The following is a 23,883-nucleotide window of genomic DNA, read 5'->3' as shown; positions in this document are numbered from 1 at the left end:
AAAAAAGGCTGTGATGTGTATGAGAATTTGTATGAGGGAAAGATGGTGCTTTATTCACTTTTGGAAATACTAATAGCTACTAAAAGCAAACTGCGTATGTGCTGATAAAAAGATCTATATGCACTTTGCAATTCAGGAACTTAAGAAAGCTACTACCTGCTAGCAAGCGGTGAGACAAGAAGACTGAAAGCTCTGTCTCTGCTCTTTCACTTAAATCTCTGCTCAGATACCTTCTTGCATGGCAGTAATAACTGAATTTTCGCAAGATACAGAGAGGATGGACCAGTGCTGGCTGAAACAGGTTACATACATTACTTCCTGCTTTCCTTTATGTATGTCTTAGAGGCTCTTTTTATAATGGTCAAGGCTTCAGTTTAAATTTTTTCATTTATGAAAAATTTCAAATATATGAAAGAATGAGTATCAGAGAAAGCACATGTACCATCATTATGCTTCTACATTTATCAATATTCTATTTCTATTTTACCCATTACTCTTTTTTTGTTCCAATATTTTAAAGCAAATCCCAGACATATTTCACCTGTAAATATTTCAGGACATATTTTTAATAGATAAGAACTTTAGTTCCTTAATATCTGATATCATCACTATATTTAATTTCCCCCAATTCTTTCATAATGCCTTTGTCAAGTTGATTTGATCAAATTAGGACCTAAATAAGAACCATATATTCTACTTGGCAGATATGTTTCTTATGTTTTTGTGTGGACCTGTACTTCGTTTCTCCTGGCTAGATGTGTAGGGGAGTTGCCAGCTCCTATACTAAGTTTGTTTGACTTTCAAAGAAATGCTAAACTGCTTTCTAAAGCGGCTGTACCATTTTAGATTCTCACCAGCAACCTATGGAGGCCCCAGTTCCTCCACATCTTAGCCAAATACTTGATATTGGTTCCCCCTCCTTTTTTATTATAGGCATTTTAGTGGGTATGGAATATAATCTTCTATTGGGCTTTTACTTTGTAATTCTGTAATAAACGTACTGCACTGGTCAGAATCTCCAAAACGACGTTAAATAGAAATGGCAAGAGTTAACATTCAGTGTTTCACCATTAAGGTGTGGTGGCTAGCAGTAAGTTTTTCATAGACACCTTTGAACAGATTGAGGGAATAGCCTTCTATTCCTAGTATGTTGAGAATTTTTATCATGAATGGGTGCTGGATTTTGTTATGTGCTTTTTTTATCTAATAATGCACTAATTATCTATTGCATTATAGATTGCCCCAAAGTGAGAAGCTAAAAACAATAAGCACTTCTTATCTCACAGATTTTGTGGGCCAGGAATACCTGCACAGGCAGCTTAGCAGGGTGCCTCTAATTCAGGGTCTCTCACAAGACTGTAATCAAGGGATCGGCAATCATGGTTGCAGTCATCTCAAAGGTTAACTGAGTAGATTCCCTTCCAAACTCATTTAAGTAGTTTTTGGCAAACCTCAGAAGACCCAATTCCAAGTTCACTCAGTTTATTTTTTGGTAGGCTTTAGGTCTCACTGGCTCTTGGCCAGAGACCTCACTTCCCTAGACACATGGGCCTCTCTACAGAACTACTCAAAACAGGGCAACTTGTCCTGCTCTCCCCCACCCCAAGTCAGAGCCCTGAGAAAAAGTAGAGCAAGAGAGAAGCCACATCTTTTTGTAACCTAATCTCCAAAGTGACACCCAATCCCTTTTGTTGCATTCTATTATTAGAAATGAGAATTTGGTGCAGTGCATGCAGGGGACCTTCACAAGGGTGTGAATACCAGGGAGGCAGGAATTATGGGGGGCTTTTTTAGAGGCTGCCTATCACACTGGGATGATCATGTGGCTTTTGGTCTTTTTTTCTAGAGGACAGTAAATCTCATCAGCTACCTACTGTTACGTGGTCCAAAGTTAAGAACTATTCTGACATTTTTATATGTCAGAGAGAGTAAAGGAGAGAGAAAGAGAAACACGGGTTGGTTGCCTCCTGTACGTACCCTGACAGGTATTTAACCCACGATCTGGACGTGTGCCTGACCAGGATCCAGCTGCCATCTTTCAGTGCATGGGAGGACGCTCCAACCAGCCGAGCCACATTGGCTAAGGCAAGCCGCCCTGGCTATGAACTCTGAGCTCCTGTGCTTTATCTCAGTTTGGCTTGTTCATCTCTTAAAGTGTCCAAAGTTTCACTATTTCATATAAATTTGGTTTAAGGACACTTTGATAGCAGGGGAAATCTGTATATGTATTTAAAGCTATACACTTTTCCCTAAGCACTTCGCTGCATTTGGTGCATTTGACATGTCTCGATGTTGTGTTTTCATTAACACACAACAATACATCTTTTCTATTTTCCTTTGTAATTTATTCCTTGATCCATAGGTTATTCAGAGGGTGATATTTAATTTTTACATTACTTAAATGTGTTGCTGATTTCTACTTACATACTTTTAATGCTATAAAACACATTCAATAGAATTTCAATTCTTCTAAATGTGTTGAAATTTGTTTCATGGCCCATTACTTGGTGTGTATTATTGAATATTCCAAGTGCACTTGAAAAGCTTATTCTGGTGCTTTTTGGTATAGCATTCTATAAATATCAATTAGGACAAGTTCACTGATAATGTTGCTCAAGTGTTCTATAATTTTACTGGTTTTGATATACAAATTTAATCATTTACTGAAAGAGGAGGGTACCACTTAATATCTTTTCCATCCACTCTTTTCCCTAAAGTTTACATCATCAACTGATATTAATAGCCACTTCAACTTTCCTGTGACTAGTGTTTGTAATAATATATCTCTTCCCATCCTTTAATCTCTGTATTATCTTTAAACATTTTTAGCATATCTGTAATTTCTATTTTCAAACTCTTTATTGGTCAATTTTATAATCTCTGTCATTTCTGGGTCTGTTTCTATTGGCTGGTTTTTCTTTCTGGTTCTTCTTCTGATATCATTTCTGCTTCATTGCATGTGTTGTAATTTCTCACTGAATGCTGAAAATTCTTTATGTGTGGGAGGGTTTTCCCCAGGGAGATCACAGAAGGAATAGAAAAAACAGACCCAGCCTTTAACTTTTAGAAATGCATACTTACTGATTAAATACTATAATGTCTAAGACGTTTTTCAAAACAAGATAAATGAGGGGATAAGCTGACACAAGACTAGCCAATAAGTAATAATTTCTCAATTACCAATTTGAAGATGGCTCATGGGTTCAATTTTGTCTACTTTGGCATATGCTTAAAATGTGTTCTAAGAAATCAAGTCAGTAGAAGTAATTTCTCTCTGGTGGTTATAGCTTCAGTTTGGTAAGGCTGAGTTCATGTGTTTTGTTTGGATTGTTAGGGACTGCTTTGATTTCTTTCTTTAAAAAAAAAATATTTTATTGATTTTTTTTACAGAGAGGAAGGGAGAGAGATAGTTAGAAATATCGATGTGAGAGAAACATCGATCAGCTGCCTCCTGCAACCCCCTACTGTGCCCGCAACCAAGGTACATGCCCTTGACCAGAATCGAACCCAGGAACTTTCAGTCCACAGTCTGACATTCTATCCACTGAGCCAAACCTGTTTTGGCGCTCTGATTTCTTTTTAGCTTAATTCATGTTTTAATTATGTAGAACATTTACATGGCTATTAAGGTATAAAACATGATACTTCAGAAGTCTTTCATTCCTGTCTCTTGGTGTTCTCTCCCCCATAGGAAACCATTTTTATTAGTTTTTTATTACCTTTCCATTGCTTCTTCTGGAAAATACTAATAAATAGGAATATATATTTGAATTATATCCCCTGGCCCTACAAAAGGTATCTTATTATACAAATTCTTCTGCAACTTGCTTTTTTAACAGTATGTCCTAGGAATCACTCCAGTGAACTATAGAAAGACTCTCCTCATTCCTTATTTTTTGTTATTTGATAATCCTCACCAGAGGATATTTTTCCATTAATTTTTAGAAAAAGTGGAAGGAAAAGGGAGAGACAGAGAGAAACACTGATGTGAGAGAGACACATCTATTGGCTGCCTCCTGCACGCACCCAACCAGGGCCAGGGAACCTGCAACCAAGGTACATGTCCTTGACCGGAATGAAACCCAGGACTCTACAGTCTCTAGGCAGACGCTTTATCCATTGAGCCAAATTGGCTAGGGTTCATTCCCTTTTTTTTTAACCAGACATCTACTAATAGACATTTGGATTGTTTTCTGTCATTTGCTATTAAGAATAATGCAGTATTGCCCAGCTGGTGTGGCTCAGTGATTGAGCGTTGACCTATGAACCAGGAGGTCATGGGCTTGATCCCCAGTAGGGAGTGTGTGAGAGGCAGCCAATCAATGTTTCTCTCTCACCGATGTTTCTCTCACTTCCTCTCTCTAAAACTAAATTAAAACATTAAAAAAAATAATAATGCAGTATGTGCTATTATAAATAGTAAGAATGAATAGCTTTGTACATAAGTCGTAATACATTTTTATTAGTGTATCTTTGGTATATAAATTCCTAGAAAAATGTGTAAATTATACCTCACTTTTTAGACACCAAGCGGTCAAATTCTTTTTTTTTTTTTTTTTTAAATATATTTTATTGATTTTACACAGAGAGGAATTGAGAGGGACAGAGAGTTAGAAACGTCGATGAGAGAGAAACATCGACCAGCTGCCTCTTGCACACCCCCCACTGGGAATGTGCCCGCAACCAAGGTACATGCCCTTGACCGGAATCGAACCCGGAACCTTTCAGTCCGCAGGCCGACGCTCTATCCACTGAGCCAAACCGGTCCCGGCGCAAGCGGTCAAATTCTTAATTTGTATTACATTAAGTATTCAAAGGAAAAAATAAACAGGTAATTTATCTAAAGTAAATAAAGTCATGGTTGGAGGAGAGGTTAGTAAATTATCTCTTCTATTCAAGATTTCCAAATCAACCCATAGGAGTAATACTTGTTAATAACCATAGTCTTGTCTTTCAAACACTTTCCTATTTTAAAAGTGAACAAGGTTGTGACCTCAAAGAAATAAAATAAATAATGTGCCCCTGTGCTTGGAGTATCATCCACTTTCCTTCATTCAGGCAATTCTAAAAATATCTCTTTTATGAGGACTTTTTGAACAGGAAAATTCCGTGAATAATTCTGGCCATTCTCTGTGAAAGCATAATTCTCCAATGGCTTCACCTCACAATAGGCAATAATTTCCCTACCTAATATGTAAATGTTACTTGATATATTACCAATAGATATTCTTGAGCTTTTAAAAAATGTTTACCTTTGATGTCTATTGTGTCTGTGATGATAAACTCTCAAGGATGAAGGATCAGAATTTATTTCTTTTATATTATGACAAATACAAGCACAGTACATTAAAAGTCATTTAATCAATACTCTCAATACTGATTATCATAATGTTTAGTCCCATGTGCAAGATTTTACATGTTTTTATAAAATTATCTGTTTACTATGTCTTTTGAATGACAGCCACTAGTATCTTCTTAAAATATAAGCTGTCCTAGTAACTTATATCATTATTATCCCTACTGCATATTCATTGACTACAATTTTTAAGTTTCACTTAAAAGAGCAAGATAGGATTTGCGCCCGATTCCAAAATAAATGCCTTATTTCATTGCTACTTTGTTACTTTCTCCTTTTAAAATATCTTTCTTCCATAATACCAAAATGAAATATGCTAAATGTATTTAGTAGCATGCATTTAAAGCCTCTATAGGCAAGACACAAAGGGCTACGATTTACCCTTCTAAAACACAAAATACTTACGCATCTGTAGTCTTTGTACACCCATTTAAATTTAGTACTTCAATGTTCCTACAGTTTTGTGCAAAGGTCCTTCACAGAAAAACAAAAACAAAAGGTTTGAAATGAAACAGGGACAATTCATGTATACATACGTGTGTGTGTGTGTGTGTGTGTGTGTGTGTGTATACATATTATTGGTAATATTGGATATTTGGTACAAAAGTAGTTCACAATCACAAATAAATTAATTTTCAACCATAAACACCTTTTTGGGGAGGGAGTTTGGGGAGTTAAACCTCACCTGAGGATATTTTTCTACTGATTTCTTAGGGAGAGAGAGAAACATTGATATGAGAGACACATTGACTGGTTACCTCCTGCAAGCACCCCAACTAGGGCCATTCAGAGATCAAGCCTGCAACCAAGGTATGTGCCTTTGACTGGAATCGAACCCATGACCCTTAAGTCCGAGAGCTGACATTCTATCCATTGAGCCAAACCAGCTAGGGCTCAATCACAAACTTTTAACACTGATCTTTTTGTCAACCAAGGTTAACATTACCTTAACTTTGAGTAAAAACAACAACAAAACAAAACCCAAAATTTACTCAAGGCTTCAAAAGAACTATTTATGATAGGGAATTTGGCTTTTTTGGAGGGGACACTGGTTCTTGTTTTATTCTCGAAATCCTACATCCCACTTTGTGCTATAAGCAATGTACATGTGTATGAGTTCAGAATAGCTTAAAGAAAGCAATAACTTTCTTTATAAAAAGCTTAAAACCATTTTAACCTTTTCTGGGTGAGATGGTGCTTTCTTTACTACTTCAGTTATGATCAGTTAATCGTTATGTTCTTACCTTAATGCATTGTCTCCTACTCCAAGACACCCACGAAGACTTAACTTTCGTAAAAAGCCCCCACATCTTTTTGAAATATTCTCCACTACCCGGCCCTGTAAAATATAGACAGGTAAAAAAAAAGATAAGTCATCACATTGATTTTGAAAAGATTATTATAAAGTAGATTGCCCAACTGCCTTCTAATTAAACTGCAGCTACTGAATCATTGTGTAGGCCATGTTGCTTTAAGCAATCACTTCCATTAGATTAAATAATTGTGAAAAACATAAAAATATAGTTTAATGTCAATGGATAATATTTTAAAGGCACTTTTAAAGATAATGGAAAGTTCATGTGAGGCTTTTTTTTTTTTTTTTTAAAAACCCTTACATGGATCTTCAAGATAATTAAGTTCCAGTGAAATTTATTTAATTCTTATAACATAATTAAAGGCCCAGTGCACAAAATTCGTGCCCAGGTAGGGTCCCTAGGCCTTCCTTCCCCTGGCTGCTGGCTGCCGGCCGGGGACTTCCTTCGTTCTGCACTGGCCCCCAGTGGTCAGAACACGTCATAGCTAGTGGTCAAACTAGGTCAGTCGAACTCCCGAAGGGACAATTTGCATATTAACCTTTTATTATATAGGATCAGGACTCTTACTATTTTCACCCGTTTGATGAGAAAACCAAGGGCCACAGAGCTCAAATTGAGGTTAAAATAATTTAAGTTTAAGCTATTATGCTTCTTCATTTTAGAAAGAATAAACAATAGTAATAGATAAAATATGGAGAGAAGAAGAAAAAAAAAAAGGGGGGGGGGAGGGAATCTCTCTCCAGTAAAATAATTCAATAAATGGCTTTTGACTTTTTTTTTTTCATTCACCACAACAACTATTTATAATCTTTCCAGGAACCAAAACGCCCATCAAGAAGAATTTATACAAATATCATACCTCAACAAGTTACCTGATTCTTCAATAAATATAAAAAGACTTCCTTAAAATGAGCAAACACAGGTTCATATTTTCACCACAAAAATTTTTTTGTCCTATTTATACAAATAGCATTATTTCAATTAAATAATTCTGTTCATTTGCAGAGACTCAAAGAATAAGTTCGTGGGAACATTACAGGCTCCCATGCAGTTCATATGCACCAAAATTAACACTTTATCTCTCCAAGGAAAGAAGATTTATATGGTTGCACTAATCTGTTCCATGCTGTAATTATATCCTAACAAGAGAAATGGGGCTACACACCACATAATTATACCTCAATATCCCTCTGGAAATCGAACAGGTCAATTCGCTGCCAGTTACTGCCATCTAGAGCCAGAACATTCCAGGCCTATTTAGAAGATAAAGAGACAGAATGAGCAGGAGCTGGAACAAAGGAGAAAACCCAGCAATATTCGTGTTCACAATTCGTTCTACTAATGATTGAAATTGATGGGAAAATTCCTCAGTCCCCACTGTTAACACCCAGTAAGTCTGCCTTCTTATTCAGACTTTACTCTCCAATGAGAATATCTCATAAATGAGTGGGTAGAGCTACAATAGATTTTAGGAGCTTGGGAATAGTATATATCCTAGTCAGAAACTGTTTTCTAACTGGAAGATTCTAGTTTCTCATCCCAAGGAGATAGTTAAGCGGATGAAAAGTAAGCCCGTTACTCTCTCTCTCCATAAGGATCAAGATGAGGGTGAAATCAAAGAAAGAGGACAGTATAATGAATATTACTATGTTCAATACCTATTTGCTATCCATAGCATCACTTGGTCAGACTTAAAACTGAGATATGGTAATCTGGGACTTTGAAAAGACAGAGTAATTTCTCTGTATACCTGATAGAGCCTTAATGCTTTCCTTGAGACCAATTTGCTCACTCAGGCATGTTTTTCGATTGGTCACCTTTCGCTCTAACTTAATTCAGTGATCACTACAAAACAGTGAAAGTTTAAAGACTTCTCATACATTTCTTTATAAGCTAAAGGAAGGTAAGAAAGTTTCTAAGCTTTTCAACTTTTCAGAATTAGGTGGAAAAAGATTCAGAGTTAATTTGTTGTATTTTAATAAGAAAGTCTTTAAAAGTTTTCCCCATTGAGTTTAAAGTATAAACGAAAGTCTTAATATTGTTGAGCAATAAACTTAGAATATTATCTCCTACTATAAACATTCAAGACATAGATTTATACTGAAATTTAAAAAAATTGTGGATACACTTATTGACCCCAGGATAACTGTCACACAATCAGCAAAAATAAGTCAGGGATATGAAAGTAAACAAAGTTATTAATCTGGAAATCTTTTAAGGTTTTCTGGAGAGTTCAATGTTACTTTTCTTTTTGTAGCTTCATATTTTTCCAGTGGTTTCTTAAATGGCTAGCTATGGGAGAAAACAGATCAAACTTTTAAAGTTCATATGTTTACTAGATTCTTGGGCTAAATATACTGATTTGGTTTGATATTTCCCATGTCCTTACACTACACTTTCTCTAGCAAAAGGAAACATGCCAAACTGAGATTGAAATTCAGAATGATTGGTTTCCTTCCAGAGTACTTAAAATGAAATACTTCAAGTACAGAGAATAATAAGATAACTACTGATGTACTAACTATCCAGATTTTCTGAAAACTGGCATTGTGCTTTACTTCTTTTACATTAAAACATATTAAGAGGGAAGAAAAACCTGCAAGTGAAAACAATTAAAATTCACTCGAGTCCACACTGCTAAGATTAGATGCAGTTAACTATAGAAAACAGTGACTGGTCCGAGTATTCTGTTTCTTAATGATGACCACAGCTTCATATGGAGACAAAAAGCCATGTCACTCAAGTACAGAGACAAACATGTCATAAATCATCAAAATACTATTGACTGTTTAAAAAAATACCTGATGCACAGATTTAGTGTATGGCTTTTAGGATGTAGAAATTACATTAAAGATAGCAGGACAAAGTGAATTTTCTATGGCAAATTTTGTGTTTTGTTTGATGAGAGCGGTGTTGGCAATTTGAAGAAAAACCTAGGTCTACCTATAAAGATAAACACAATACTTGATTCTATGATATAACCATTATTACATATCCAGGACCTAGGATTGTACCATTGTCCAGTTTGTAAAAAGATGGTAATTCTAAGTACACATTCCTTTTAATAGGTTAATTATTATATATCTGTATTACAATAGAGACTAGGAATGGTTCATAAAGAGTTTTTCCACAAAAGAGTTTCTATTCTTTATATTAGTGGCAGCCAATAAAATTAGAATGTTTCACTGTTTTATCATGGCAAGTCAATTGGCAAAAATGAATAATTAAGTATAATGTAAAAACTGAATTTGAGAATGGAATCTGGTTTGATCTACAATTAAAAAAAACTAGCTATTATCTTTTGAGAGAGAAAAATAAGGGGAGTTGACATGCGAATCAGTCCTCAAGAGCCTTCCACATGTATATGTGTGTATAAAATTAACCAGGAAAACATAATGAAACACTATTTTATTACAATTCTAAGTAGAGACCAATCTCTTAATTTGTATGTTTAATATCTTTTCCTGGAAAATGTTTCCTCTGCTGGTATTATACAAATAGTCAAGACGGTACATGTAGCAGAATTGTAGAATTACGTAGGTTTGGGTATGCCATGGTTGAAACAACATCCTTTGAAACACAACATTCAACTAACATATAAAGTAAATAGTTTCCCTACTACTGATATTATCAATGTCAGGAAAGGGTACCCCTTTAATTATGTCAAGCATTCTTACCCTGGAGACCTGAGCACAGCGACATAAGGTAACAACATCCAGAAAAGAAAATATCCTAAAAAGAGATAGACAACTTTATTATTAGATAAAGTAGAGCAATTTACAAAAATAATACTGTCCATCCAACTTAATAATGGACCTTTTATGCAAAGCTTATAAATTCTCCAAAATAAAGAATATTACAAATGACATTTAGGGGCTTGGGGAGGGGGGGGCAACCCTAAACTATAATACTACACACTATACAAAAAAAAAACAAAAACCAAAAAAAACACAAAAACCAAAAAAACCTTGAGCCTAAAATCTTGTAGTACACATGAATCAAAGACCCTTTGTTACCCAGTTAGCAGTGGTAGAATACTGATCTATGAACCAATAGGTCACAGTTCAATTCCTGCTCAGGGCACATGCCCTGGCTGTGGGCTTGATCCCTATGCAATAGGCAACTGATCAATGATTCTCTCTCATCGTTGTTTCTATTTTTCTTCCTTCCTCTCCCTTCCTCTCTGAAATCAATAAAAAAATATTTTTAAGAAGTACCCTTTGTTTTTGTTCACAAAAGGGGAAACAATAATCTCTCTCTGATCTTTCCCTCATTCCCCTCTTATACCAACTCACACATACATAGTATATATTACATGATAATTATGTGCCAACACTTCCAACAGTTGAAAAAATAATGAAAAAATATTTTAGATTCTTGTAAGTAATAATAAATCTCATTCTGAAACTGCACTTGTTTCATAGCTAAAAGGGCATGTGTGGGCTCAAGCAGTCTTATCCTTCATGTCATTTTAACAGTTATCAATATTATCTTCAGAGAAAATCTCTGAGGAACAAGTCACTTTACAGTAGCTGTTGGAAAATACACAAGACTCTTTGTCTTATAAACACTGACATTCATTTATCAAGAGGCACTCCTAAATAAATGCATATGGCTATGCTCTGAAAGAGAGTACAGTCAATTCTGCTAACTGATTTCACATTATGCAAACAGTGGATTCCAGCTTGCTACCACATTAATAATAAACTTTGTTTTAAAAGGGAAGGAAGAGAATCAGTAGGTTAAAGTTAAGAGGGAACAAGAACACTTACTTAATTCACTGGTAACTTGGCTGTGGCCTTACATTTACAAGTAAATAGTAGGGTCCTAAGAATACAATTGTCCTCCTTGTAAGTTAACATATGCTGGAATCAATGACGTAATATGTAACTTAAAATCTAACCAAACCAAAGGCTGTATAATATTTATTAAACTGTATTTTTTTTTTTAAATCTTCACCCAAAGGTATTTTTAGAGAAAGTGAGAGAGAGGGAGGGAGAGAGAGAAATAGCAATGTGAGAGAGTCACATTGATTGGTCGCCTCCGCATGCACCCAACCTGGCCTGGGGTGCAGACCCGGGACTCTGGTATATGCCCCTTGAACAGGAATCGAACCTGAGGCCCTTCAGTGTGAGGGGCTGACACTCTAACCGCTGAGTAACACCAGCTAGGGCTTACACTGTATTTTAAGGGAACGCTTACATAGTCTCAATACCTCTCCCCACAAGATATTTATCAATAACAAAGAAAAATAATTTCACAGTAGAGAAACAGAAAAACACTATCTTAACTAAGTGATCGAAGTTAACCAATAATAAGCATATTAACTTATGTGCCTCCTATTAAGATACACAGAGAAGGGCACAACACCATTTTTGTAATATACCTGTCAAAGTGTATAACCTAATCATAAGGAAACACCCGACAAGCCAAATTGAGGGAGTTTATCTATAAAATAACAGTTCAAAAGTATCAAGATTATGAAAACAATAGAAAGACTAAGGAACTGCCCCACATTAAAGAAAACTAAGCAGATATGACAACTGAATGGAATGTCTAATCCTGGAATAGATCCTGGGCCAGAATAAAAGATATTATTGGGACAATTGAGGAATGTGAATAGGTCTGAAGATTACTATGTCAATGTAGAGTACTATGTCAATATTAATTTCCTAATTTTGATAACTATATTGTTTAATTATATAAAATTTTAGTTCTTAGAGAAGGGTATTCTCAAAACTATTTCTATAGCTTTTTGTAAGTATGCCACTATTTCAAAATGAAGAGTTCAAATAAGAATAGCTAAAAGTACAAAAAAGCCTAATAAAAAGTAAGCTTTCCTTCTATTCCTATCTTCCAGTTATTCAGTTTTCCTTCCCAGGGCATCTGTTGTTTCTAGTCATGTCCTATATACTTTAAACAAAATTTAAACTTTAGGAAATAACACATTCAATAAATAACAAATACCCAGATTGAATTTATTAACATTTCTATTGATCTGTTATCTGGTGCAATGTCAAAGATATCAAAAAAGCCTCTTTTCTATTTGTCTTAATGCTTTAAACAAAACCTATGTTTTATATGTTTAAATGCATTCATAAGTAGTATGTTTTATGGTATCTAATCATTTCCTTCCTTCTCAGAATATCAATTTCACTTTGTCTCCAACTTAGGAAGGGACTTGTTCCCATCAGGAAGTACAGAATCGACTATTTGGAACTTAAGCTCATTTCCTCAGAGAAATCTTACTATATGTCTACTTAGGTTCCCTGTTTAGTTTAGAAAGCAGCCAATTTAAACTATAATGCCAGATCTTACTTGTAGGCCATAGTAAGAAATTTGGGTTTCATGGCAAAAACAGAAAAACATAAACCATATATGGTGTGGCCAGTTAACAAGGAGTCAAGTAATTTCCCCTAAATCTTAGTGAGTCTTAAGGTAAACTACAATAGTACAATGTAAAACTGAGTGTTCAAATAAATGTCATTATAAAATAACTAAAGAATGCCTTAGTATATTAAGCTTACAACAGCCGTTAAGAACATAACCTACCTAAAAATATATAGCTAAAATTTTGCTGAAATTTGAGGGATACTCAAGATATTACTCAATATATTCAGGATTGTATATTCTCCAATGGCCCTGGGCAGTCAAGGGTGTATCGCTATTAATTTAAATTAGTCAACCAGCATGTACATAGGCAATGCTTCCAGGGAAAAACCCATTGCGAGTTCAATTCCATTACTTTTTCTTATTATTTCCAATGTGTAAGGCACTACATAAGTATTTATAGAATAGTAGAGGCCCAGGGTCCCTCAGCCTGGCTGCGGGGATCAGGCCGACACCAGCTCTCTGACATCCCGTGAGGGACTGGATGGTGAGAGGGCATTTCTTGGGTGATGCAACCCAGAATCGGCTCCCTCTTCCCTGGTTCCGGGTGCATCACCCGAAAAACACAGCTGCCAAGTCACCGCAGCTTGGCAGCTCCTGCGCCGAGATCTGCCCCCCTGGTAGTCAGTGTGCATCATAGCGACCAGACAGTCGAATTGTCAGATGGTCGCTTAGGCTTAGATAGATAGAGAGATAGATAGATAGTCCCTGTTTACAGGGATCTTACAATAGAGTGGAGGACTTAGGACATACAAATCCTGAAGCAGGGACAGGCTTGTCATGGGCTGGCTAGCCTTTGTAGAAGCTAAGAGCAAGAAGTGATACCTGTAAGCACAGATAACTTCTTACAATTGCAGGTGAGAACATACCTTCCTTTCTCAGTCATGATATCTCACATAAATGAACAAAGAATGGTATGTGTGATTAAGTGCCCAAATAACTTCCCTAATGCCTGTTTCTTCCCAGGTGATTCCTGAGTCAGGTATGTAAACCAGGAGCTGTGTGTTTTATGTTATGGGTGACCCCAAATGTACTTTCTAAAGATTAAAAGTAAGAAAGTTAAATTATAAGTGCAATATAGGAAAAGAAAGAGTCTCAAATAGCTTTTGCCTTTCTATCAGTAAAATAAAGGGTTGTAACTCTTCTATACAGCACCTCAGTATATGTAATATTTTGTTGCAAACCTAAGTATGGGGAAGGGATAGATTAAAATCAATTTTCAAAAACAATCAGTACTAGACTAAAATATGCTATCTCTTACATTATCTACAAGAATAGGGCAAAGAGAAAATGAGAAAACAAAATTATATATAGGTACAAATTGGGTAGGAGAAAATTTTCTAGATTAAACATTCAAAAATATTTATATCTAGAAGAGACAAGATTATTTAACAAAAAAAATCAATAAATTTATAAATTCAGATAATCCAAATGTTACTTACAGGAAAAGGACAAATTTTAAAATAGATAAATATGATACACACACACACACACACACACACACACACACACACATAAAATTAGCATTCAGACTTACCGTAATAGGAGTTCTTTGGGAAGCTTTTTATTGATTACAGCTTCATCACTATTTGAGAACATCTGCAAAAACAGAAATACTGTGTCAAGTGTTATACTTAACATTTTATTATGCTCAACTCAACAGTTTAAAGGTAATCCTCTTAGGAGAGAAGTGAATAAGTATCGTGGGTATTATAAAGCTAAAGTCATATTTTCAGAGATTCTTTAGGTTGAAAAATATCTTTGAGATACTTAATTTGTTCCATCTTTAGAAATTTTGAATAATAGCGGATAGTTTCATGTATTAATGTACTGAATCTTCACATTACCCCTTATCTTCATTTTACATTTAAGAAAAATAAATGACAAAAGATTTACTGCTTAAAACCACATCACTACAGAATGACCATTTAAAAATGCCATTAAGGACCAAAACCAGTTTGGCTCAGTGGATAGAGCGTCGGCTTGCGGAGTGAGGGGTCCCGAGTTCGATTCCGGTCGGGGGGCATGTGCCTTGGTTGTGGGCATATCCCCGGTGGGGGGTGTGCAGGAGGCAGCTGATTGACGACTCTCTCTCATTGATGTTTCTAACTCTCTATTCCTCTCTGTAAAAAAAATCAATAAAATATATATTATTTTTTAAAAATGCCATTAAGGTGTCCAGCCAGGATTGCTCAGTGGTTGAGCGACACCCTATGAACCAGATCACTGTTTGATTCCTGGTCAGAGCATATGCCTAGGTTGTAGGCTCGATTCCCAGTGTGGGGCATGCAGGAGGCAACTGATTGATGATTCTCTCTCAGCATTGATGCTTTTATCTTTCTCCCTCCCACTCCCTTCTCTGAAATAATAAAAAATAAAATAAAAATAACTAAGTAGAAGTAATTGAGGAGAATTTGAAGAAGTAGGGAAGTAGTGAATATACTTTCCCCTGAATCTCAGACATCTAGAGTATCCAGAATTGAGCACAGAGTCTGATATATGTTAGGAACTCAATAATTATTTAATGAATGAACTATTAACTGGATGGTGGGGTTAGGACATGAAGGAAATTTAAAACAATCCTTTGGAAAAGAGAAACCTAAAGAAATTAAACTCTGGACTAGGAAGGGGATAAGCTAAAAATATACTGACATTATAGTTCAAGTAAAATATAATGTAGGTCTCTGTAAGGTTCCATGGGCAGTGGAAATGAAAAAAAAAAAAAAAAAAAAAAACAGAGAGAGAAAAAAAGGATTTTAATTTTGTTAGATATAAGTATGGCTACACCTGCTTTTCTGTGGATGCTATTTGCTTAGAGAATAATTTTGAACCTATTTTTGTGGTTGCAGCTTAGATTTGTGTCCGAAAGGCAGTATATGGCTGGATTTTGTTTTTTGCTCCAATCTGTTACTTTGTGCCTTTTTATTGGTGAATTCAGTCCATTAATATTTAGGGTAATCACTGATGTTTGAGGATTTCAATAGCCAATTTATCTTTTGTTTTCTGGTAGCTCTGTGCCTTCATTGGTTCTTTTTCCTTTGTTTCTGATTGTTGATTTATTGGTGGTATTCCATACTTTTTTCATCTGTTTCCTTTTTTTTAAGTTATGTCTCAGTTTTTGTGTGTATGTGTGTTTACCATTAAGTTTATGAAAAGTGTCATATATACAGCAGTCCTGTTTCTTCTGAGTGCATTTGGGCTCCATTCTCTTTTGCAAATTCAGTCCTTTATCCATCCCCTTTTATGTTTCTGTTGTCACACGTTATCCCTGTTTATGCTGTAAGTTTGTTGATGATCTTACTTTGAGTTTTTCCTGCAATAGAAGGCTTCTGGTGATAAATTCCCTCATCTTCTATGTCTGGGAAAATCTTAATTTCTTCTTCATATCTAAAGGATAACTCTTTAAAAAAATATATTTTATTGATATTTTATAGAGAGGAAGAGAGAGGGATAGAGAGTTAGAAACATCAATGAGAGAGAATCATCAATCAGCTGCCTCTTGCATACCACCTACTGGGGATATGCCTGCAACCAAGGTACATGCCCTTGACCGGAATCGAACCTGGGACCTTTCAGTCCGCAGGCCTATGCTCTATCCACTGAGCCAAACCGGTTTCGGCCTAAAAGATAACTTTGCTGGATATATTATTCATGGCTAGTAATTTCTCTCTTTCAGTAGTTTGAATATTTGCTTCTATTCTCTTCTAGTTTGCAGTTTCTGCTGAGAAGTCCAATGATAACTAGTAGTCTTTCCTTTAGAGACTTTTCTTCTTTACCCAGGCTAAGGACTTGGAAACAAGTTGGTTTAACTACTAAGTTCAGTGCAGCAAACACTACCTGTATATATAAAAGCCTAAGTGACTGTCCAACCAGTAACTATGACACGCACTGACCACCAGGGGACAGATGCTCAACACAGGAGCTGCAGAGTTGAGGTTCTCAGGTGCCCCACCCAGAACCAGAGAGGAGAAAGCCCAATTCCAGGATGCATCACCCAAGAACTGCCCTCCTGCAATCCAGGACCCCTTGGGGGGATGTTGGAGAGCCGGTTTTAGCCCAATCCCTGCAGGCCAGGCCAAGGGACCCCACTGGTGCACAAATCCATGCACCGGGCCTCTAGTCTTATAATAAAAGTCATGGTGTTGCCTTGGCTGTGTGGCTCTGCTGGTTGGGGCATTGTCTAGCATACCAAAAGGTTTTGTGTTTCATCCCCAGTGGGGTTTTTTTTTGGACGGGGTACAGGAGGCAATCAATCAATGTTTTTCTCTCTCTCTTCCCCCCACTTCCTCATTCTCTAAAAATCAATAAAAATATATCCATCAATGAGGGTTAAAAATAAAACAATTACATATTTTAGAAAATTATCTGATATTAAATAATAATCTGCTTTCCTATGGAAGAGAGTAGGGAATCTCCGAGGGAAGGCAGGGGAGGGTGGGTGGGCGGAAGGTAATCAACCAAGGGCCTTGTATGCATAGATGAATGGCCCATGGACACAAAATGAGGTGTGAGGGCCTGGGGTGGGCAGGAGGGAGATGATTGGGGGAGGAGGGGGTAACACATGTAATACTTTCAACAATAAAGAATTATTTAAAAAGAATTATCTGCTTTCCAACAATATCTACCCATCAGTGGAAGTTATTTTTAAAAAATCATCTCTCTCCTCTTCTACAACTCTAATTACAAAAAGGAATAAAATTCGCATACAGCTGCTGATTGTTTTCCTTGCTTCAGTCTATACAAACTGAATGCTGTTGTCTCTGTGGGAACATGAAGGTATGTGAAGGAAAAAAAGATTACACAGTATCCTGAGAGGATCTGCAAACACCAGATGTACAGGACATTTGTCCATATTTATATTTCCCTTATCATCCTACTGCACATATGGACCCTACTCCAAGTTTGCAAGAAAGGCTAAGATCAGTGGTTCATAACTGTGGTCACCTGACTAGCAGCATCAGTATCAAAAGGGGGCCTTGTAAGAAAAGCAAATTCTTGGGCTATCCTCCAGACCTAAAGAATCAGCAACTGGGGTCGGGGAGGAGTTGAAGGGAAAGAGGAGCAATTTGTATTTAACAAGCCCTCAAGGTAATACTGATGCTTCCTTAAGTTTGAGAAACAATTGACCAGATAAAGTAGATTGAGGATCTCAGAACCCAAGAAAGTATAGTTCTCACAGATAATCAGAATTATTTTACTATTTAATTGACACAGCAATGGAGTTTAGAGGCAGATATACAATAATTTTAGATGTTTTCTAGGAAAACCAAATGGCTTCTGCTAGTTGCGGAAGGATGTATGTCTAATTAGCACATAACGCTTTTATTATTATAGATAGTAAAGTTGCATGATATAAAAATCAATGCACAAAAATGTTGTATTCCTCCCTGTATATTAACAATGAAATATCAGACAGAGAAATGAAGAAAACAATGCCATTTGCAATTGCAACAGAAAGGATAAAATCCTAGGAATCAAAAAAGGAAGTGAAGAATCTGTACACTGAAAGTAATAAGACATTATTGAAAAAAGTGAAAATACAAGAAATGGAAAGATACTCATGGACTGGGAGAATCAAGAAGGTTAAACATTGAATTACCATATGATCCAGCAATTCTTCTCCTAGGTTTATATCCAAGATATATGAAAACATTTATGCACACAAAACTTACACATCAATGTTTATAGCAATGCTATCCACAACAGCCCAAAAATAAACAACATAAATGCCCATCAACTGATGAATACAAAATTATAATGATTTACAACAAATTTGTGAAGGGTTTAAGCTATAACTGTTGCAGAGGAAGTGACTGTTCAAACATTTGGCCTTAGGTAATCTGGTTTTATATTAACATGGGGATATACCATTATATATTTTTATAATCTATCCACAAACAATTACAAGAATGTAGTCAGAGAGGAAAACATGACAGCAACTGGTAAATTGTTCTCTCACTATATGTTTCAAAAAAGATAGAACTCCAACCTCTTAAAAAAGCAAAGAGACATGGCTGCAGCCCTTCTTCTAGGATAGGACACTTAAAGCCGAAGCCGGTTTGGCTCAGTGGTAGAGCATCTGTCTGCGGACTGAAAGGTCCCAGGTTCGATTCCAGTCAGGGGCATGTACATTGGTTGCGGGCACATCCCCGGTAGGGGGTGTGCAAGAGGCAGCTGGCTGATGTTTCTCTCTCATCTACATTTCTATCTCTCTATCTCTCTCTCTTCCTCTCCGTTAAAAATCAATAAAATATATTTTTTAAAAAAACCCACTTAAATAAGTAACTTGGCTTGTCAAACATTAGCACTTATTGTTGCTTGCATAACACTGCAATTGTTTTTCAAAAATTATAGAGCTGGAAAATAGAGCTTTAAATTACAAATTATAATTACATCATCTAAGAGTTCCTAAATGGTAAGAAGCATCTTTTGTTAATTTAACCTTTGGATGTTTTTTGAAATTTATTAATCAGTCTGAAATAAAAAATATAAAATGCTTCACAAATTTGCATGGCATCCTTGTTCAGGGGCCATGCTAATTTGTATCATTCCAATTTAGTACATGTGCTGCCATAGGAGCACTCTGATCAGTTTTTAAATCTTACTTTGGCACATTTTGGGAATTAGTCTACTAACATAATGAATTTAAGTGCTTATTAGCACACAAACAAGACCCCGGAAACCAGTTCAAGAAGTTTTAAATCCAGGATCTGGGAGAGAAATGACAGGTTGAACAAAGGAAAAATAAATACTTGCTCAACAGTGACCCCTGCTGATAAATTAATTAAGAGTATAGTTACCAACTCCAAAAGATATTAAAAGATCTGATCTATTTTATTCAAGCTTTCTAAGAAATACAAATTTTAACGAGTATTTTGGCAGGGAATACAAATTATCCCCCAATATCCATTTTTCTCTTTTAGAGTAACAGAATTCCCAATTGTGGCTAGCACAGGGCAGTGTGGGAAAAGATTTTATTTCCTTTGCAGCTAGATAAGGCCAGGTTACTAAGTTCTGGCCAATAGAACGTAAGCAAAAGTAATGTTTGCAATTTCCGGAGGGCCCTTAAAAAGAGAAGGTATGCCCCTTCTTTACTCCTTCTTCAGTTATACTGCTTGAAATGTTAGGATGACTGAACTTGATCTTCTATCATAACGCTGAAGGCCAAGTTTTAAAAATAAGCAGAAAACTAGAAAAAGCCTGATGATGACTGTAGAGACACCATGACTCTGGGCTTTATATGAAGTAAAAATAAACTATTTAAGCCACTTTTAATTTGAATCTCTGATACATGCAGATAAATTTATGAATACACTTTTAGATTTTAAAAAGATATTTTTGTTTTTGCAAAATGAAGAGAGTTCTGGAGATGGGTTGCCCAATATTGTGAGTGTATTGTAAACTTATAAATGATGAAGATGGGCCTGGCAGGGTTGGCAGAGCAGCTGGGACGTCTGCCCCAAGACTGAAGTGTCACAGGTTCAGTTGAGGGTTCCCTCCCCACCTGTGCAGAAAGCAACCAATCAAAGTGAGAAAGACACATTGATGTTTCTCTCCCTTCCTCCCCACTCCCTTTCACACTCTCTCTAAAACAAACAATGGGGGGGAAATCCTCTGGTGAGGATTAACAAAAAATAAATTATGGCAAATTTATGTATTTTTTCACAAAATTAAAATATATATATATCTTATTGGGTTGTTGTTGTTTTTTTACAGAGAGGATGGGAGAGGGATAGAGAGTTAGAAACATCGATGAGAGAGAAACATCAATCAGCTGCCTCTTGCACACCCCCTACTGGGGATGTGCCCGCAACCACGGTGCATGAATCGAGCCTGGGACCCTTCAGTCCACAAGCTGATGCTCTATCCACTGAGCCAAACCAGTTAGGGTCACAAAATAAATTTTAAGGTTTTTTTTCCATTATAATAATTCTGGAAGCATCTTAAAATTTAAATCTAAATCTTTTTGGTGGCTTATAAAATAATGGTACATTTAATAATTCACAACTTTTAATTATATATAGTAAATTATAACCAATAGGAGAAAAACAGAAATAAAGTAGAACTTAAGGACCACTTGCTTCTCCTCAAACAGGTTCTGTGCTTTTGCTCATGTTATTTTCTCTAAAGTACCTGTACAACCAAACTTGCCTAATCTGTCAACAGAAATAGAGTAATGTCCACTGGACATGCTCTCTACGCCATGAAGTCTTTCCCAATCTACCTACCTGGTTGTGCTTGGTTCCTTCTCCTATGAAACTCCAACTCACCCCAAAGCTAATACCAGTGACCAACTGAATGTTACATTAAATTTAATAAATAAGATGCAAATGACACCAGCACAGAATAGATTATCTTTACAAACTTATATTACATGAAGAATGTAAGTTTGGAGACTCAGCTTTTGTCCCATTTATTTAAAAGGACATGAATTACATTAAATTTGTTTTATAAAAGTTACAATAATTGCTAAGTTTCACCGTCATGGAATTTCACTTGCATATATAGCACTTTTAAACAGCTTTGTTATGGTATAATTCATGTACAACACTTATTGGCTTTAAATGTACACTTCAGTAATTTATGTGCAACCATCATAATTCACTTTAATGAATTTCCATCCCCCCAAAATATCCCTCATTCTCCTCTGCAATCAGTCCCTGTGCTGATCTCTAACCTCAAACAACCATTCATCTGCTTTCTGTCTCTGTAGATTTTCCTTTCCTGAACATTAAAAAAAAATGAAAACAGAAAATGTTATCTTTCATTTGGCTTCCTTTACACTGTATAATATTTTGTTTTTTATTGCTGACAGCATTGCAGATGTCCTCCATCCCTCCCCCCTTTGCCTCTCCACACAGCCCTACCCCACTGCAGGTCTTCCCACACTACTGTCTGTGTCCATGTGTTATGCATATATGTTCTTTGGTTAATCTCTTCCCATTCCCTCCACCTCTCTCCCCTCTAAGTTCTGTCCATCTGAACTTATTTCACTGAGCCCAGCCGACATGGTTCAGTGGTTGAGTGTGGATCTATAAACCAGGAGGTCACGGTTCAATTCCTGGTCAGGGCACAGGCCCAGGCTGTAAGCTGTGTGGGGCATACAGGAGGCAGCAACAGCCAATCAACGATTCTCTCTCAATCCCTTCCTCTCTGAAATCAAGAAAAATATTTTAAATAAATAAAAAATAAATAAATAGTTTTGACTCATGATCTAAATTTCATGGATTTGAATAAAATTTAAGAGATACAGCCCTAGCTGGTTTGGCTCAGTGAATATATCGTCAGCCTATGGACTAAAGGGTGCCTGGTTCGATTCTGGTCCCTTGAATGCCCAGATTTCGGCTCGGTCCCCAGTGGGGAGTTGGTTGGGAAGTACAGGAGGCATCAATCAATGATTTTCTCTCATCATTGATGTTTCTATCTCTCTCTCCCTCTCCCTTTCTCTCTGAAATCAGTAAAAATATATTTTAAAAAAAATTTAAAGACATACAAAGGTAACCCAATATAAGTCAAATCTTTCAGTGAGAAAAATTTTAGGGATTATGGATATATTTTTATAAAGAAATCCAAAGTTAAAACTGCAGAAGATTTTAAAAAAAACCTTTTTATTTTTACCTTTTATAAGTAATTTTTACTGATTATGCCATTCCCTAAATAAGCCAATACCAAAGTTTTCCCGATTGGCTGGTTTTCTTGCCAGAATCTAAAAGGAAAAACATGCCGAAACCGGTTTGGCTCAGTGGATAGAGCATTGGTCTGCGGACTGAAAGGTCCCAGGTTTGATTCTGGTCAAGGGCATGTTTCTTGGTTGCGGGCACATCCCCAATAGGAGGTGAGCAAGAGGCAGCTGATCGATGTTTCTCTCTCATCAATGTTTCTAACTCTCTATCCCTCTCTCTTCCTCTCTTCTCTCTTCCTATACACAGCAACTTCCAGAGCTCTGAGGACTCCATGAACTTGAAGAACCACTGGATATGATTGAAATCCATTGTGAGTGCTGCTCATTCCTAGAAATTGTGAATGAAAAAAGGAGGCTATGTAATAAATATGACAAGTGCAGTGACTGAAGTAACCTCACAGAGTGAACTGATCATAAATTCCAAACTGGGCAGGTCAAGGTGGGTAGCCACACCCGAGGCTTATAATTTCTTTAGTAAAGATTTATCTTTGCCATAAGCAAGCCCTACCCATTGTTCTTCTGCATCTAGGTTATAACTGTGAAATGCCAGAGTAATCCCTTTTTCCAGATCCCTCTGAGGTGTAACCACCCTCAAGGGAGCACATGATCTTATTACCTAAGTACCACCCTATTCACTGTAAACTTTTTTGTCTTATACCCCAATGTAAATGTATTTTATCTCTCCATTTTACTCTTCATCCAGTTATAGATTCCTTACTTCCCTCCTCTGATTCCAAATGTATTTTAAAAAACCACAAAACTGCCGAAACCGGTTTGGCTCAATGGATAGAGCGTCGGCTTGGGGACTGAAAGGTCCAGGGTTCGATTCCGGTCAAGGGCATGTACCTTGGTTGCGGGCATATCCCTGGTGGGGGGTGTGCAAGAGGCAGCTGATCGATGACTCTCTCTCATCGATGTTTCTAACTCTCTATCTCTCTCCCTTCCTCTCTGTACAAAATCAATAAAATATATTTTAAAAAAAAACAAAAAAACCCCCACAAAACTGCCATTCTCTGGAGCATTTTGAGATCTTGCTTATAGGCATGTCCTCAGTTTGGCTGAATTAATGTTCTATAGGTTTGGAATTTTCTTTCGTTGACAAAATCTTCCATGCCCTACTGAAAACTTTTTTTTTAAGT

At 36.4% G+C, this 23,883-nt stretch overlaps 1 protein-coding gene across 3 annotated transcripts in view; it reads right to left on the bottom strand.

Moving 5' to 3' along the window:
• The window catches only part of FBXL20 (F-box and leucine rich repeat protein 20), a 57,553-nt gene that overhangs the window by 19,059 nt on the left and 14,611 nt on the right, over window positions 1-23,883 (bottom strand). For 2 of the 3 annotated variants that reach the window (XM_084862412.1, XM_084862414.1), the window contains exons 2-6: window positions 14,600-14,661; window positions 10,350-10,404; window positions 7,851-7,925; window positions 6,601-6,695; window positions 5,762-5,830 (exon numbers count right to left, since the gene is read on the bottom strand). In XM_084862412.1, the coding sequence (XP_084718538.1) occupies window positions 5,762-5,830; window positions 6,601-6,695; window positions 7,851-7,925; window positions 10,350-10,404; window positions 14,600-14,661 (356 nt within the window). Of the gene's footprint in view, window positions 1-5,761; window positions 5,831-6,600; window positions 6,696-7,850; window positions 7,926-10,349; window positions 10,405-14,599; window positions 14,662-16,363; window positions 16,427-23,883 lie in introns of those variants that run through there. The other variant, XM_084862413.1, reaches the window with a different exon arrangement.

This window comes from Pipistrellus hanaki (assembly GCF_964339955.1).
Source record: "Pipistrellus hanaki genome assembly, chromosome: 16".
NCBI classification, from domain to species: Eukaryota; Metazoa; Chordata; class Mammalia; order Chiroptera; family Vespertilionidae; genus Pipistrellus; species Pipistrellus hanaki.
Note: the sequence above shows the minus strand (reverse complement) of the source record. Positions and strands in the feature narration are given on the sequence as shown.